We start from the raw sequence: 15778 nt of genomic DNA, 5'->3' as shown, positions 1-15778 counted from the left end.
AGAAATCAAATTCCGTCATTAAGGGCCACAAGGAAAAGGACTGAAAATTGCCAACATTGTAATGCAATATATCAAATTCCATGTTAAGGACCACAAGAAAATGGATTGAAAATTGTCAACTTGGTAAAGCAATAACACAAATTTATGTCTACAGCCGGAATACCATATATAGTTCTGACTGCCAGGTTTAAAAAGGATACAATAAGCTTTAAAAAAAAAGTGCAAAAGAGAACACCCAAATGATCTTGGGGAATCAAACATTCTTTCTGCCAGAAAAGAAAAAACTGGAATATTTGAACTTGAAAAAAGGAGGAAGGCGCCTGACTGAGTATATGAAAATGGCATGGGGCATAGGAAAACCCTAACTCTTAAGACATTAGGGTCAGAGGTCACCCAGTAAAACTGAGGAGATTTAGAAAAGAAAGAAGCAAGGGCTTCTTTATAGACCATATAATTAAAGTATTATGAGGTACAGCAGTAGCCACAGATTTGGATAGTTTTGAAAGTCATTGGGTATCTTGGCATGGAGGCGCATCAGAGGAACAATGGGGAGAGGGAGGAACAAGAACTTCAGAGACAGCTGGTTGATCACTGGAAAGTTGTGGTGTGATATAGTAGGGTAGTCTTTATGTTCCTAGTGATCAAGACGCTCTTCTACCGGAATTCTTGCTACCTCGTAAACTAAGTGAATAATACTTGCAACAGCAGGAAGCCTGTAATTAAGAGAGGATGATTTGCCTAGAGCCACTTACTTGTCTGATTAATGCAGCACACCATTAATCATTGATAATGATTAAGCATGGTTTGCTTAATCATTATCAAATAAGCCACATTTGGCTGGGTTTAAACTCCATGCTGAACCATAAAGCACAGTATAGAAAACAAGATGGTTGGATTCACACAATATGTGCGTGTGGTTTTGGCTTAGTAGCTATGAAACTGCTGAATTTCATCATCATCATCAAAAAAAAAAAAATTGAGCCAGACCCTCCCAGACTAATAGTCTAGTCCAGGGGTGTCAAACTGCCGGCCCATGGGCCGGTTTCATCATACCAGAGCCGCGCCCACCCCATTGCCGGCAATGCCGAAAAAGCTCTGATACGTTGCGTGACGTCACGTGACGTTGCAAGTTTGACATGTCTGGTCTAGTCCAGTGATTTTGTTTCTGCAACTTTAAGCTTTGTGGACTTCAATTCCCATAATTCCCCCAGTCAGTCTGTTGCATCATATACTCTCATATTTTCCATTTATCATTAATATTGTAGGTACAAGTGGAAGCAGAAAGGCACTTCTCACTTGTGAGCAAAGTCAAAGGATGTCTTCCTTGGCATTGCTAAGATATTCCAAGCTAACCTGACATTGAAAGTTTTGGATCTAATGAAGTCTCTTCTCTTCCCAAATACCATCCCTGACTGGCTGCAGGGCTTGCCGTGCCCTTCAACCTGCTTGGATGGCCAGTTCTTTGAGACAGTTCCACATGACTCCACAGGGGGCATTATTTATTTCTGAATGCATAAAAGTTCAGTTGACTTGAAACAAGATCACCGAAGCAAGGTCAGTCGGAAAACATGCAGTTTCTTGTTTAACACATGAATATTGAAATGGGCATGAGAATGACAGAGCAGACCCATGATCCGATCTCTTGATATTTTGGAATTGCTACTTGATAAAATGTCTGTAAGAATCTGCGCTTGATCAGAGAGGGAACATTTCACAGCTATGCAATTTATTAAACTTTAATGTGGTTAGCTGGTTTTGTGTACTGTGCTATCCTTGCAAGTGTGGTTTATTGATTTTAAAAACTATCTTGACATAATATGTAATGTCACCTGCTTTGGTTAGTAACCATGATTAAGGCTTAGCTACTTATGCGGACCTAGCCAACTATATTTCATAAACCATTATTTTAAAACAGTTGCTACAATGTACATGTCGCATTTCTATGTATATGGTCACATATTTCTTGTTGAGCCTTTATTATAGTACAATAATACTCTAAAATGTGTATTGGACCCACTAGAGAAGAAAACAGGAATCATAACTATCTGTGCCAACAGCAGCTCTGTCGTGGGAATTTATTCAACTTCTTGCAGCTTGTCCTTCTCCAATAAGATTTTGAACCTCTGAAAATGCTTTTCAGGAAAAAAAAAATAAACATTAGTATCGAGACTTGATTCATCTGTGGTTTGATCCTTAGAAAACTTCTGAAAGCCCTTTCAAGTATTCAGCAAATTTTATAATATGTGCTAGGAGATGAATGTGATAATTAGAGATTTACTCTCGGTTGCTGTGTTGTTATTATAACAAGAAGAAAGTACTTCTGGTTTGGATTTAGTTTTATTGGGAAGGGATCTTTCAGGTTGTGGTATTTTATAAAACTTTACTGTATTTACAAATATCCAGGCTGAGCTTAACTATTCCATGAGACAGCCAAATCCATTTTAGAAATTTGTGCTGATTATTTTTCTGCAGTAAGTTTTATGTTTTTGGGTCGCAGGCATTAAACAAAGACACATGGTGAACACCAAGCTTTCTTTATTGACTCCTCCTTACAACCAGTTACCACCAAAAAGACATGCAGGCCTTTTACACTGTCCTGAACCCGGACAGTATCAGCCAATAGGAATCTGGCTGTTTCCTGCCTTGCGCATGCGCACAAGGCTGGTGACAGCCAGTCTGGTCCCAGGCAGCTTTTGGTCTGCCCGGGACCATTTGCAACATTTCTGAGTCTGCTGAATGCTTCAGGACACAACATCTCTCCCCCCTAGATAAAACAATATACCTTATGATGTAACAGCATAGGTATATGTGTTCAAGGGACTGGGGGTTAATGGAAATCACAGTTTGTCTGCACACAGGCAGAACACTCATACATTATAATTATTCAAAAGAAAATACAACTAATAATATCCTGAGGATAACACCCCTTACTGAGTGTTAGAACTGCATCTTGTTAAGGACCAGCAAAGTTCCCTTAGAATTGACAGAAACCTCACATAGTCCTCAAGATGTTTAGATGGGCCCTTGGCCTGCTGTGACCTTCTGATGGCCGGTGAATGTGCCTGGCCTGCCAGCTCGCTTGCCAGGCTAGGCAGACCAGGACTTTGATGCTCCAAAAGCTCAGATACCCCACCCAGCTGCTGATTGGCTGGACCCTCTAAGCCCTAGCCAGAGTTCCTTGGGGGGGTGAAATTCCCCAAGTCCCGAGGTGGGGTGGTATTCCCCAAGTCCACAATGGACTCCTCTTGGGAGCACTGTCCCTCGAGCCCGAGACCAACAGCTGGAGTGGCCTGAGTGGCGGATGTGCCCCAATACCCCGTGGCCCCCGTGTATGTGTCGGAGGTGCCAGAGTCAGGAGCCGCCTCCATGGCAAACCCCCTTTCAGGAGAATTCCTGTTTGGAGCACTAGCTGAAGTGTGGGATGACCCCCTTTCTGGAGACTCCCTGTCTGGAGCAATAACTGATGTGCGGGATGACCCCTTTCTATCACTGGAACATGTGCTTTAGCATGTGAGAAACTGCTGGAGATGGGAGACTGTGGCCCAGAATGCAAATTATGGTCCTCCTCCCCCCAAGAGTAGAGCCAGGCGCAGAAACGTTGCTGGAGAGCCTCCAATGCAGTTGGTCAATGTATCGTCTGATGACATGCCCATCGTCCAAGGCCACTTCGTATGACAGCGGCCCAGAGATCTTGCATACCACTTCTGTGACTCAGAGATGTCCAGGGCCATAATTCCTTGTCCAGACTGTATTGCCCACCTGTAGTCTCCTAGGTGCCCGCGGCTGTGACATCTATGAAGCCACCCTGTCTGGGTGCAACCAGTTTCGTGATGAGGCGGTGACCCCAGCGGAGTTCTGCTGGGCTCTTCCCTGTGGCTGTGCAAGATGTGATGCAATGTGCGAGAAGGAAATCAGCTAACCTGTGATGCCAGCTGCCATGAGTCTCTTTAAAGCATCTTTGGTAGTAAGCACCATCCTCTCTGCCTGGCCATTGGAAGAAGGGTGGAAGGGAGCAGAAGTCGCATGCCAGATCAAGTTGGCCTGAAGAAAAACCTGGAACTCAAAAGAGGTAAATTGGGGGCCATTATCTGAAACCAGGACATCTGGAAGTCCATGTGAGGTGAAGATCCCTCTCAACACCTGGATGGTCCTGGCAGTAGTAGTGGAGGAAACAGGAACAACCTCTAGCCACTTGGAATGGCTGTCAACAAGGAGAAGGAAGAATTGCCCCGAAAGGGCCCAGCGTAATCTATATGTACCCGTGACCACGGAGTTTGTGCTTCCTTCCACCTATGTACTGGGGCCTGAGGCATTTCAGGTCTTGACTGCTGGCACACTTGGCACCCGTGTACCTGGGCCTCGATGGCTTTATCAAGCCCAGGCCACCAGAGATAGCTGCATGCAAGCGTTTTCATCCTTACTATGCCTGAATGTCCCTCATGCAGAGAGAGCATTCTAGACCTCAATGAGGCTGGGATGACTACCCTACTACCCTATAACAGATACCCCTTGAAAGTGGAAAGTTCGTGCTTCCTTTGCCAGAAGCTTTGAAACTCCATATCTGGACACGTGTCAGGCCATCCTGACAACACCCATGTCAACACGCATATGAGCGTGAGATCAGTGGCAGTTTCAGCAGCCACGTCCCTAGCATTGAGGGGAGATTCAGGCAACTCCTGAATGGAAAGAATATTAATAGCAGGAGCAGGATCTGCCTCTATCTGTTTAAGGTAATCTGCTGAGGCCATCTGCATGGCCCATCTCTTTTCCAGGTTTGTGAATTAGAGTGTAGTCATATGCTGACAGAAAAATGGACCATCTCAGCATAAGTGGAGAAATAATGTGTGGTGTCTGTTTGTTAGTAGTAAACAAATTCAGCAAAGGCTTATGGTCTGTGTAGACCATGAAGTGGCGGTCATATAAGAAATCATGGAATTTCTTTATGCCAGCCACTATTGCCAAGGCTTCTCTGTCAATATGAGCATAATTCCGCTCTGCAAATGAAGAGTCCTTGAGTAGTAGGCCATAGGAACTACTACTGATGGCTAAGTACTGCTCCCACCCCATAAGGAGATGCATCGCATGCGATGCATACAGGCAGTTGCTCATTGAAATGCGCTAATACAGCATTTGAAGAGAACAAGGCCTTAACCTCATTGAAACTCCTTTCATGGACTTTAGTCCACTGCCATGGAGCTTGTTTATCTAAGAGCCGGTGTAACGGCTCTGCCACTGCAGCCTTGTGTGGAAGAAATGCATGATAGAAATTTAAGAGCCCCAAGAAAGCTTGCAGCTCGCTTTTGGACTTGGGGCTTGGGGCCTGCTGAATCGCTTGAAGCTTCAATTCAGCAGGATGGATGCCTTGAGCATCAATTCTGAAACCTAAGAATTCAGTGGAAGTGACTCCAATCTTACACTTTTCTTGCTTCAGTTTCAGACCTGCTTGGCGGAAACGAAGCAAGACAGCCCTTAATCTCTCAGCTAAGTTTAGAGATGACTCCCCAGCAATGAGGACATCATCAAAATAGGGACAATCTCCAGGAATACCGCAAAGTGTGCGCTTCATGACATTTTGGAATATGCCAGGGGCTACATTAACCCCAAACTGCAATCTTTTAATCTTAAAGTCTCCTCTGTGTGTTACTGTTGTTTGAGCCTCAGCTGTTGCCTCATCAACAGGTAGCTGTTGGTAGGCCTGTGCCAAATCAAGTTTTGCAAAAATGCGCCCGCCCTTGAGGGAGGCTAGAGTGTGAACTACCACAGGGACTGGGTATGCATGCTGTTGCAGTGCTTCGTTGAATGTACATTTATAGTCCGCGCAAATTTGGACTTCTCCATTAGCCTTTAAAGGTGTTACAATGGGAGTTTCCCATGGACTAGAGTTCACAAGTTCTAAGATGCCCTGCTGGAGCAGCTTGTCCAGCTCTGCAAAAGGCACCCTTAATCCTAATAGGTGTGATAGTTGGGTCTAAGCGTAGAGCAATGGGAGGCCCCTTGTAAGAGCCAAGCTCTGAGCTAAACACATCAGCAAACTCCGTGCAGACTTCTGCAAGGCATGGCGTTTGCAGGCTGTGCAGCCCAGTCACTTGGATTCCAAGGGCCTCGAACCAATCGAATCCAATGAGACTTGTGCGATCACCCCCAACACCACCACATCTAGTAGGCTTTCAAAAGCCTTACACTGCACTTTGAGCATAGCCTCCCCCTTCATGCTGACTCTGGAATTCTGGAAGTCAGTGAGGATTAGGTTCGATGGCCTGAGTTTGACTCGAAGGCCACTACTACTGCTCCTTTTGAAGGTGACATGTGAAATGATCAATAGAGCGGACCCTGTGTCCAAGTCCATTGATAAGGGAACCCCTTGCAGCTTCACGTCAATGCGAAGCTTTTTTTAAAGGGGCTTGTGTGTCCCTATCCTCAGAATACTCCTGTGCAATGCGCAGAAACCCACCCTGTGTTGGCTGGGGACCCTGGTACCTTTCTGAAGCAATTCTTCCTGAGGTTGGACTTTCTGGCAACCCAAATAGATGGAGGCAATGTGGCCTTGCCTTCCACATGTCCGGCAAATGGCGGAACGGAATCTGCAGTCCGCGTGCTTGTGGCGTCCTCTATACCCGAAGCACTGAGGAGATGCTGAAGCCTTGTCTGGATGCTCCTTTGGCCTTCTCTCAGCTGGCTGGTGTAGCCTATCCACCTCCTCTTCAGGATCTGTTTCTGGATCTTCTCTAGCGACCTCTTGATGGACGGTCACGGTGGCTGGAGGGTTTCTGGCGAGCTGCAAAGCCTTCACAGCTCTGCCTGCTGCTTCTTCAGCTGCAACCTCTCTCAATGCATTTTGGAATGAAAATTCTTCCTTGGAGAAGATCTTCTGTTGCAGCTCCCTACTTCGTAGGCCACAAACAGAACAATCTCACAGCCTCTCTTCCAGGTCCTTGAATTCACAAGGCCTGGCTGCTTGTCTTAAGGCAGCAATAAAGTCCACAGCACACTCACCCGGTCTCTGGTCTCTCTGCTCGAACACGTGCCTCCAAACAATTACAGAAAGTTTAGGCTGGAAATGTTCTTTAAGCATTTTCTTTAAGTCAGTATAAGTTACTGACTCTAAAAGTGCAGGGGCCACCAGGTTCTCTGCTATGTCGAACATTTCCTGCCCACAAACACACAGCAGGGTTGCCACTTTAAGGCTGTCTTCCCTTATCTGATTGACCCTAAAGTAGTTCTCCACCCGCGCCATGTATGAATTCCAGCGCTCCGGGTGGGAGACATCAAAGTCAGATAAGCGGGCAATCTTCGACATCTTAAGTCTTCACAGGCCTCGTTAATGCCTTTCGCTGCAAGGCTTGTCTTACTGGGGGGAAGGGGTCCGTTTGCCAAGCTCACCTTCAGCGATGCTGTACTGGCAGGCTGAGTCATAGAGCTGGACACCAACTTCCCAAGCTTCAGGACCTTCAGTGAGTCTTTGATTCAGTTGTGAATCTTCCGCTTGCCTGCAGCGATCCCACCTTCGTCGCCAGTTTTATGTTTTCGGGTCGCAGGCATTAAACAAAGACACATGGTGAACACCAAGCTTTATTGACTCCTCCTTACAACCAGCTACCACCGAAAAGGCACGCAGGCCTTTTATACTGTCCTGAACCCAGACAGTGTTAGCCAATAGGAATCTGGCTGTTTTCGCGCCTTGCGCATGCGCACAAGGCTGGCGACAGCCAGTCTGGTCCTGTGCAGCTTTTGGTCTGCCCAGCACCATTTGTAACATTTCTGAGCCTGCTGAATGCTTCAGCAGGCTCAGGACACAAAGTAAGTGATTTTGAATGTTTATGGTTTACTTAAAAAAAAAAAACAATCTTGCTTTCCAAAGAATGGAGACTTAAGTTTGCTTTCAGGGTCAAGGAATATTTGAAGACTGATTTTGCTCCTTTACGTCCCTTAAGAGAGCAATATCTACTAGGCAATGCAGCCTAGCAATTACAGAGCTGAAATATATTCTCTCTGCTTAATAATGTCAACAACACTTGCAAAAGTACAGGTAGCCCTTGAGTCACAACCATAATGGAGCCTGCTATTACGGTGATAAATTGGACAATCAGAAAGTGAGTCATAACCAAACCTGATTTTACGTTTTTTTATGGCGGTCATTAAGTGAAAATTAAGGTAATTAAGTGAACTCATTGTTTGGTAGGAGGCAGTTTTTGTCAGAAACCAGAAGTAAACTCCGGTTCCCAGCAAAAAGATTGTAAATCATGGTTATGTGACCATAGGGCACTGCAAATGGCCATAAATGTGGGAGAGTTGCCATGCTGTCATGTGACTATGGGGGGGAAATACGAACATCAGAACTTTGGAACTGGGTCATAAGCAGGTTTTGACGGAGGCCGTCATAACTTTGAATAGTCACTAAACAACCAATCATAAATCGAGGACTACCAGTACAGGAGCAGGAAGCTAAATGGAATAAAATGCTAACTTCAAAATTAAACCTGTTCTCAATTTATCCTAAGACAGGAACCATTTCCCCCCAAGAATAAGCACTTCCCCTCTTAGCAAGGTTACCAGGCCCAAGCAGTTTTGAAGCATAAAATGAGAGATTAGAAGTCCAATAGTGGAATAACCATGAAAAGGATTTTTTTTTTAATTTAATGAAGACAACAAAGGAAAGATTTGCAAGGAGAGTTTCACTGCAAGCAGTGTGTAAATGAAGATTCAGTCATCCAGGCCAAAAGTCTCAGTTTTAATAAATGGTCCAGTTACTATGATTTAACTTTTTAAGATACAGTACTGCAAGCAGTTCTATGAAGCTGAGATCTGTTTGCCAAAATCAGTAATTTGTAAGTAATCCAAGCAAACAAAGAGACAGAGGTATAGAATTAGAATGTAGATAAAATTACCCTTGTAAAAAATGAAATCTCCTTCACAAGATTAATTAAGCAGCCTGTCACAATTTTACTAACTTCCTGGTTTTCTAGGCCCAGTGACATTAAATATGTTCTCAGGGACTGGCGATCCATATCTCTTGCAGACCTCCAAGCCAAGACTTCCTAAAACCAAGGAATTACAAGTAGTTCTCGACTTTGTTCATTTGTTTAGTGACTGTTCAAAGTTACAACAGAACTGAAAAAAAAAGTAACTTGCAACAAGTTCTCATCCACATGATCATTATAGTATCCTTGTGGTCATGTAATCAAAATTCGGGCATTTGGCAACTGGCATGTATTTATGATGGTTGCAACATCCTGGGGTCATGTGATCACCATTTGCGACCTTCACAACCAACTTCCAACAAGCAAGTCAATGGGGGAAACCAAATTCGCTTAAGGACCACATGATTCAATTAACAACTGCAGTGTTCACTTAGCAACCATGGCCAAAAAGATTGTAAAACAGGGCATGATTCACTTAATAACCACTGTGCTTTGCAGTGAAAATTCTGGTCCATAAGTCAGGAACTAACTAGAATCTCTAACTTCTTCTTGGAATCTCATCTTGGAAAGACAATCCCTGTATTTATGGAGTCCTTAAGAGTTCAGCTAGCTAGCAGGCCATCCAAAATTAAGAATCCTTTTAACTATTTATAGATCTTCAGTCCTTTGTTAGTTCCTACATTTATGATTCTCACTCACATGATTAAGCAAAGAAATAACCAGATGCTAACATTTGCAATGGTTCCACAGAAATCCAGATGTATATTTCTATTTGGCTATGAAATTCACTTGGTGATCTTCCATAAGTCAATGCTTCATACTTCACATTAAACTATAATATAATAACACCTAATATTTGTGGCTTACCATATACATTGCCTTTGTCTCTTGTTGGATAAGCAGAAAGATTAGGGTAGGTGTAATAAGCAAAGGTTGAACAAGGTCACTTATAGTCACATTTTTCCCTCCTTTCTACAGTCCGAAGCCAGCACCTGCACCAATACCAGGCCAGCGGGTTCGTGCCGTGTACGATTATATTGGTCAGGAAGCAGATGAGCTAAGTTTCAAGGCAGGTGAGTGTTATCGTCATAATTCTTCCACACAACGTCAGTCTTCCAGCCATCTCTGCAGAGACTGACTGGTATTAAAATGGACATGAATCTGTTCCAACTTCCTGAAATGGACTCTGGTTTCCCTTCTCTTGTCATTTATATTCTTTCATTCTCTTCATTTTCCTATAAGAAATTCTAAGCATGGGGTTAAGCAATCAATTGTTTTGGGACTGTTGGGAAACTGTCAGCCAGGCTGGAAGGAGGAGTCAAGCAAGGGCCTAGCTTGGAGTCTTTGTGCAGCTGCAAGTGACATAAGCTTCACACACATGCACGTGCACACGCGCGCACACACACACGCACACATACACACATACACAAACAATCCATGAAGCATTCTCTAGTTGTTCCCAGGGGAAGGCAAGCTTCCTTGTGAGATTCTTATAATACAGTGGTAGATAGTAAAGTTGTTGGCTTTTGTTATTCATGAATCGGCTCTAGCTGCTTGCCGGATCAGGAATTAGTGGCATTTCCAGTTACAAGGTGATAAGTACAGCCTTATTTGTCTCGTATTATTTATTCCTATACCAAAGTGGTCAGGATTAACTGAGAATAGTCCTGCCTCTCCCCAACACTCCTACAAGCAGCTTAGATACAGTGCTATCTATCAGCTCCTCAAATGACAGAAAACAGTACGTAGCATAATGCTTGTTATCCCAGTGTTGACCCTTATTCTGCCATAGAAGAGTGCCATTAAATGGTATCCTCATTTACAATGAACTAAGGAAAGAACATGAAGGGTACTATTGACTTTGGTTTCCTTCTGTCCCATTAAACATACCAGGCAGTGAGAAAGCATCCATCAATTCCTGCACTTGAATGGGTTGAGGCTGGGTAACCAGTGAGTTTTGACAGAAACTCACTGGTTACCCAGGATGAGGGTAACTCACTGGTTACTAAGGATGAGGTTCTGTTTGTTAGAGGTTGTTCCAGCCAGGGCTGAGAGGGGTGGTATTAGGCATGCAATTTTATCCAGACAAGAAACACAACTAGGGGTGATAATTTTATCTTTATTGTAAGTTTGGGTTTGGGTTTTGATCTGTTTTGAGTCATTGTTGAGGCTTAGCAACTTCCTGAATTATTCCCTGCAATTTTCTTGGCAAGATTTTGGAAGTGGTATGCCATTACATGCTTCCTAGGACTGAGAAGGTAAGATTGGTCCAAAGTCACTCAGCTGGCCCAGTGCCTTAACCACTACTCTTTTGTAAGGTTACATTAAAAGAATCTTGCGAGGTAAAAGTTTTCTCCCCTTCTTTAATTTCCAAAAAACTAGTTTCCCTTCTGAAACATCTCCCACACCATTCCCCCTTCTGTGGCTGAAATATCTTTTACACGACAATTGTCCCATGTGAGATTCTCCCTTCCAAAGTCATTCCTCCATACCATCTAGACAAGATGGGCAGCATACAAATCTAATCAAATCAAATCAAACCATAAACAAATAAATAAATAAATAAATACAGGTGGCAGGAGAAAGAGGGAGCTGTCTCTTTTTCACTAGCCTCCAACCCTAGGGCGCTCATTCATTGTCCACTGGGTGGGTAAAGACTTGACTCCCTCCTTCTCTACAATTGCACTCGGCCTGGGGACCTACTGTTAAGGCTGAGAGGGGTGGCAGGAGAAGAGGGCGGCCAACTCATCATTAGGGTTCTTGGGAGACAAACTTTATCCATCCCCACCCTTGCAGTACTGAAAAGTGCCTTATCTTCAGTAGAGTTGGCAGTACAAATTTGGATTTGCATAAGGCAGGTAAGATTAAAGTGTTCCTCCTTCTTTTCTCTCACAACCCTATTGAATATTTATTTATGCAGATTCTAATGGGAAATCTATTTGCCTTTCGTCCAACTGACTAGCTGAGTTTCTTCGGCCAGGAGACCATGACCAAGGAAGGGTCTTCTCCTCCTTTTTGTGGGCAGAGGGGAACACTAATACAGCTAGTCCTCGACTTACAACAGTTCATTTAGTGATGTTCGAAGTCACAACGACACTGAAAAAAGTGACTTCTGACTGTTCTTCACACAACTGTTGCAGCATCCCCATGGTCAGGTGATCAAAACTCAAACGCTTGGCAACTGACTCATATTTATGATGTTTGCAGTGTCCCTGAGTCATACAATCATCTTTTGTAACCTTCTGGCAAGCAAAGTTAATGGGGAGGCCAGCTTCACTTAACAACCATGTTACTTACTTACTTAATAACTGCAGTGATTCACGTGACAAATGTGGCAAGAAAGATCGTAAAATGGGGCAAAACTCACTTAACCAATGTCTTGCTTAGTGACAGAAATTTTGGATTCAATTGTGGTCATAAGTCGAGGACTACCAATAATATTCGTGAACGAGGCAGATGCCTTACAAACCAGACATAGAAGGCAAATATCATGCCTACTACTTCCAGTGTCGGAGTTATTACTGTATTCCAGATCTCCAAGATACTTCAAGCCTCAACTAACAGGCATCTCTGACTCTTGTTCCAGAACATGGACTGTGCACGCACGTCATTTCATCCTGTTACTCATTCAGGCTCAGCAAGGCACATGTGGCTCATTTTCTCAAAGCTGTGGGGGCTGATTCCTGAGAGAGATCTTCCCCAAACATTAGCTTTCCTTGAGGAAATATCAAGACTCTGGGCCATTAACAAGCAATCTTCTGAACAAAGGCATGGCTAGCCAGCAATCACAATGCTATTGTGAAAGTATTGTAACACCACAAGAACAACCAGTTTAGCTACAATTGCCTACTTGTAGGCATAATTGAATTGGTGGGCATGCTGGCTCCCTTGAGCAATAGCTAACCTGAGCTGGGAATTAAGGAAGCGTTCCAGGAAGGGAAAGACAATTCTAAAATCTGATTGATTTCAGTCTGCTTTTAGCTGGATAAAATAGATGGTGTATTATAACTTCTTATTTTTGATATGTTGGAACTTAAGATGGCTGGTTTTGAAGTTGTATGTTTTTTGTTTTTCTTTTACTTAAAATTCATGTTAAAAAAGATGCAGAGAGGAAGATGGGTCTGAAAAAGGATGTAATAAACAAAATGACAAAAAAATGTTACCATATAAAACCTTTTTATTTTTCTCTTTTGTTAAAAAAACATAACAAAAAGAAAAATTCATTGCTCCAAATCAGATCTACAGTTTTTCTTCCAGTAATGTATGTTAATTCTTTTGGTAAGTCTTCATGCTTGCACAATCCACCCTTTTGCCTGAATAGATTCTAAATTAATCTCTGGGAATATAGCCAAGAAGAACAAATGTGTTTTCAACAAATAGTAATCAATCCAGAATCATATTAAAAATCTGCCTATTCTAAATGTAACAATAGCAGAATAAGGCTGGAATTAACAATAGTACTGTTTTATGTATCTGTTTTATACAGATCTTTAGTTAATTAGTTCCTTACAATAACATTAATAAATATTTAAACGTTTTTCACTATATTTGGATACCATGTTGAAAAAAATGTTTCTGGAAAGCAACCCAGAAATCTTGTTATTTCAGAATATATACCAAACCATTTTCTAATACAGGTAGTCCTCGACTTATGACCACAATTCAGTCCAAAATTTCTGTTGCTAAGTGAGACATTTGTTAAGTGAACTTTGTCCCATTTTAGGACCTTCCTTGCCACAGCTGCTAAGTGAATCATTATGACATGGTTTTGATAAATGAGACCAATTAAAACAGAACTCCAAGGTTTGAGTTTTCCTCTAAGAACATGTTTATTTTGTGGCAACGAAAACGAGCAAAATGACTTTGGCCAGGTCCATTGCAAGGTTGACACACTGCAGTTGTTAAGTTAGTAACACAGTTGTTAAGCGAATCTGGCTTCCCCATTGACTTTGCTTGTCAGAAGGTTGCAAAGGAAGGGATCACATGACCCTGGGACACTGCAACCTTCATAAATATGAGCCTGTTGCCAGGCATCTGAATTTTGATCAGGGGATCATGGGGATGCTGCAATGGTCATAAGTGTGAAAAACGTTGCAACATCAAACGGTCACTAAATGAACTGTGGTAAGTCAAGGACTACCTGATTTATGGAGGTTGATAGCAGATCAGTTCACTTAATCAAACTATTTCATTATCTGAAATAATTTATGAGATTCTCCTCTGCTGTTTCTTTCCAGGAGAGCTTCTCACCAAATTGGAAGATGAGGATGAACAAGGCTGGTGCAAAGGAGTGACCGACAGTGGACGTGTGGGCCTCTACCCTGCCAACTATGTGGAACCCATACAGGGCTAGATAGAATGGGCAAAAAATGGGGGGGAGGGACTTACCCAATCAGTAAAATTACATCTATGTATAGTTTGCATTTCTTAGATCACATTATCCAAGACAGAATGATGCAAAATTCAGTTTCTTCAGAGATCCAGTTGCAAGTTCCTAGCCTATGCAGGTGCGAAGTTCACCCCGAAAACTGTGTGGGAAATGCTAGTGAAATCTCAGAAGCTGCAGTGGGTTGGTGGGTGGGTCCACGTGAAACCTCACATGGGTGGTTCTGGCTTCTGCATTCAGCATAGCTTTTTGTCCGTCCCTTTAGTTGTAGAATAAATGAATTGCAAAGCAAGCCCTCAGAAGCTTCATTTACATATTGTATTCACAGAAAGGAAGCCTTTCATCATTTTGAGGGTGGCACAAATTGGTAAAATAGACCTGAATAATAAAGACTCAGAAACAAAGCTGGGTAAAGATATGGCCATCAGATTGCTCTACATACCACTTGTAACATAAACACACACTCATATACATCTACTGGACACATACATCCGGTCTGATTTACCACTTGGTGTGCCTGCAGATTTTTATTTGCTTACGTAGTTATTCATCCTTTCTTCTTGTGTCTCTGACACACAAACAAATCAAGATGCCTTAAAGCTCTCCTTTATTTTCCACAGAGATTGAAAACACCCTGCCCTGAAGGGCTGGTCAAACTTCACAAGAAGCACAAGAAAGATGTCTCGCAATCCCACAAATTCTCTTTAATCGTTTCTTAATCCAAAAATCTGCCACACGTGAGAGGAATGTACATTTGAAAATTGTCCTCACATGGCAAGTTAGTGAAGTATAGGAGATTTGTAGGATCCAATTACACTGTTCTTTCAGCACCTCCCTAGATGACTGATATTTGGAGAAGAAACTATTCAGAGGCAACTGCTCCATCCACTAAAGTGTGAAAACAAGGCTAAGACAACTAAGATGAATATGTGAACATCTGTGGGGATTTTTAAAAAAGATTCGATCTTTTAGATCTGTGGAGTTTGGAAAATAAAAAATAAATAAGCGTGGTGGCCAGTTTTAGTTTTCTTTTTGTTTCCAAGCTTCTACTCCTTATGACCACAAATGTAATCTTAAAAATATGTGGGTGGGCCTGATGAAATCCAGTTGGTCTACCTGTGACTTGTTCCAGCATTTTATTCACCCTTTTTTCAAAGTAGTATCACACCTTATGATTTTCTGTGAGCTGCACTAACATAACTTCCTAGGATGAATTGGGGCATTGGTACACAAGGCCTTGCCCTGCACCTTCAGCAACAGCACCTGACCTGTGTTCAGCAGCTGAGCTGAGTTCATTCCAGCTCAGCTATGATTCAGTTGAAAAACAGAGATGACAATTTTTTTTCTTTTGTGATGAGTGCTGCTATCCTATGCTATGCTACGCTACGCCATGCCATGCCACGCCATGCTATGCTATGCAGAACCATAGGTCTGGTTGGCAGGAGCTCTCAACTCAATCCACTCCTAGATATAC

General features: G+C 42.8%; 1 protein-coding gene across 5 annotated transcripts in view; it reads left to right on the top strand.

Moving 5' to 3' along the window:
• The window catches only part of LOC120304552 (protein kinase C and casein kinase substrate in neurons protein 2-like), a 71339-nt gene extending 56018 nt beyond the window's left edge, over positions 1-15321 (top strand). For 4 of the 5 annotated variants that reach the window (XM_039335284.1, XM_039335283.1, XM_039335287.1 and 1 more), the window contains 2 exons: positions 9897-9991; positions 14156-15321. In XM_039335284.1, the coding sequence (XP_039191218.1) occupies positions 9897-9991; positions 14156-14271 (211 nt within the window). In that variant the 3' untranslated portion in view covers positions 14272-15321. The remainder of the gene's footprint in view (positions 1-9896; positions 9992-14155) is intronic. The other variant, XR_005555748.1, reaches the window with a different exon arrangement.
• Positions 15322-15778: the final 457 nt, after the last annotated feature.

The sequence above is a fragment of the Crotalus tigris genome, unplaced genomic scaffold (genome assembly GCF_016545835.1).
Source record: "Crotalus tigris isolate CLP2741 ecotype Arizona unplaced genomic scaffold, ASM1654583v1 scf7180000017639.5415321, whole genome shotgun sequence".
In the NCBI taxonomy this organism is placed as follows: Eukaryota; Metazoa; Chordata; class Lepidosauria; order Squamata; family Viperidae; genus Crotalus; species Crotalus tigris.
The sequence above is the reverse complement of the archived record's forward strand: the minus strand, read 5'-3'. Positions and strand labels throughout refer to the sequence as shown.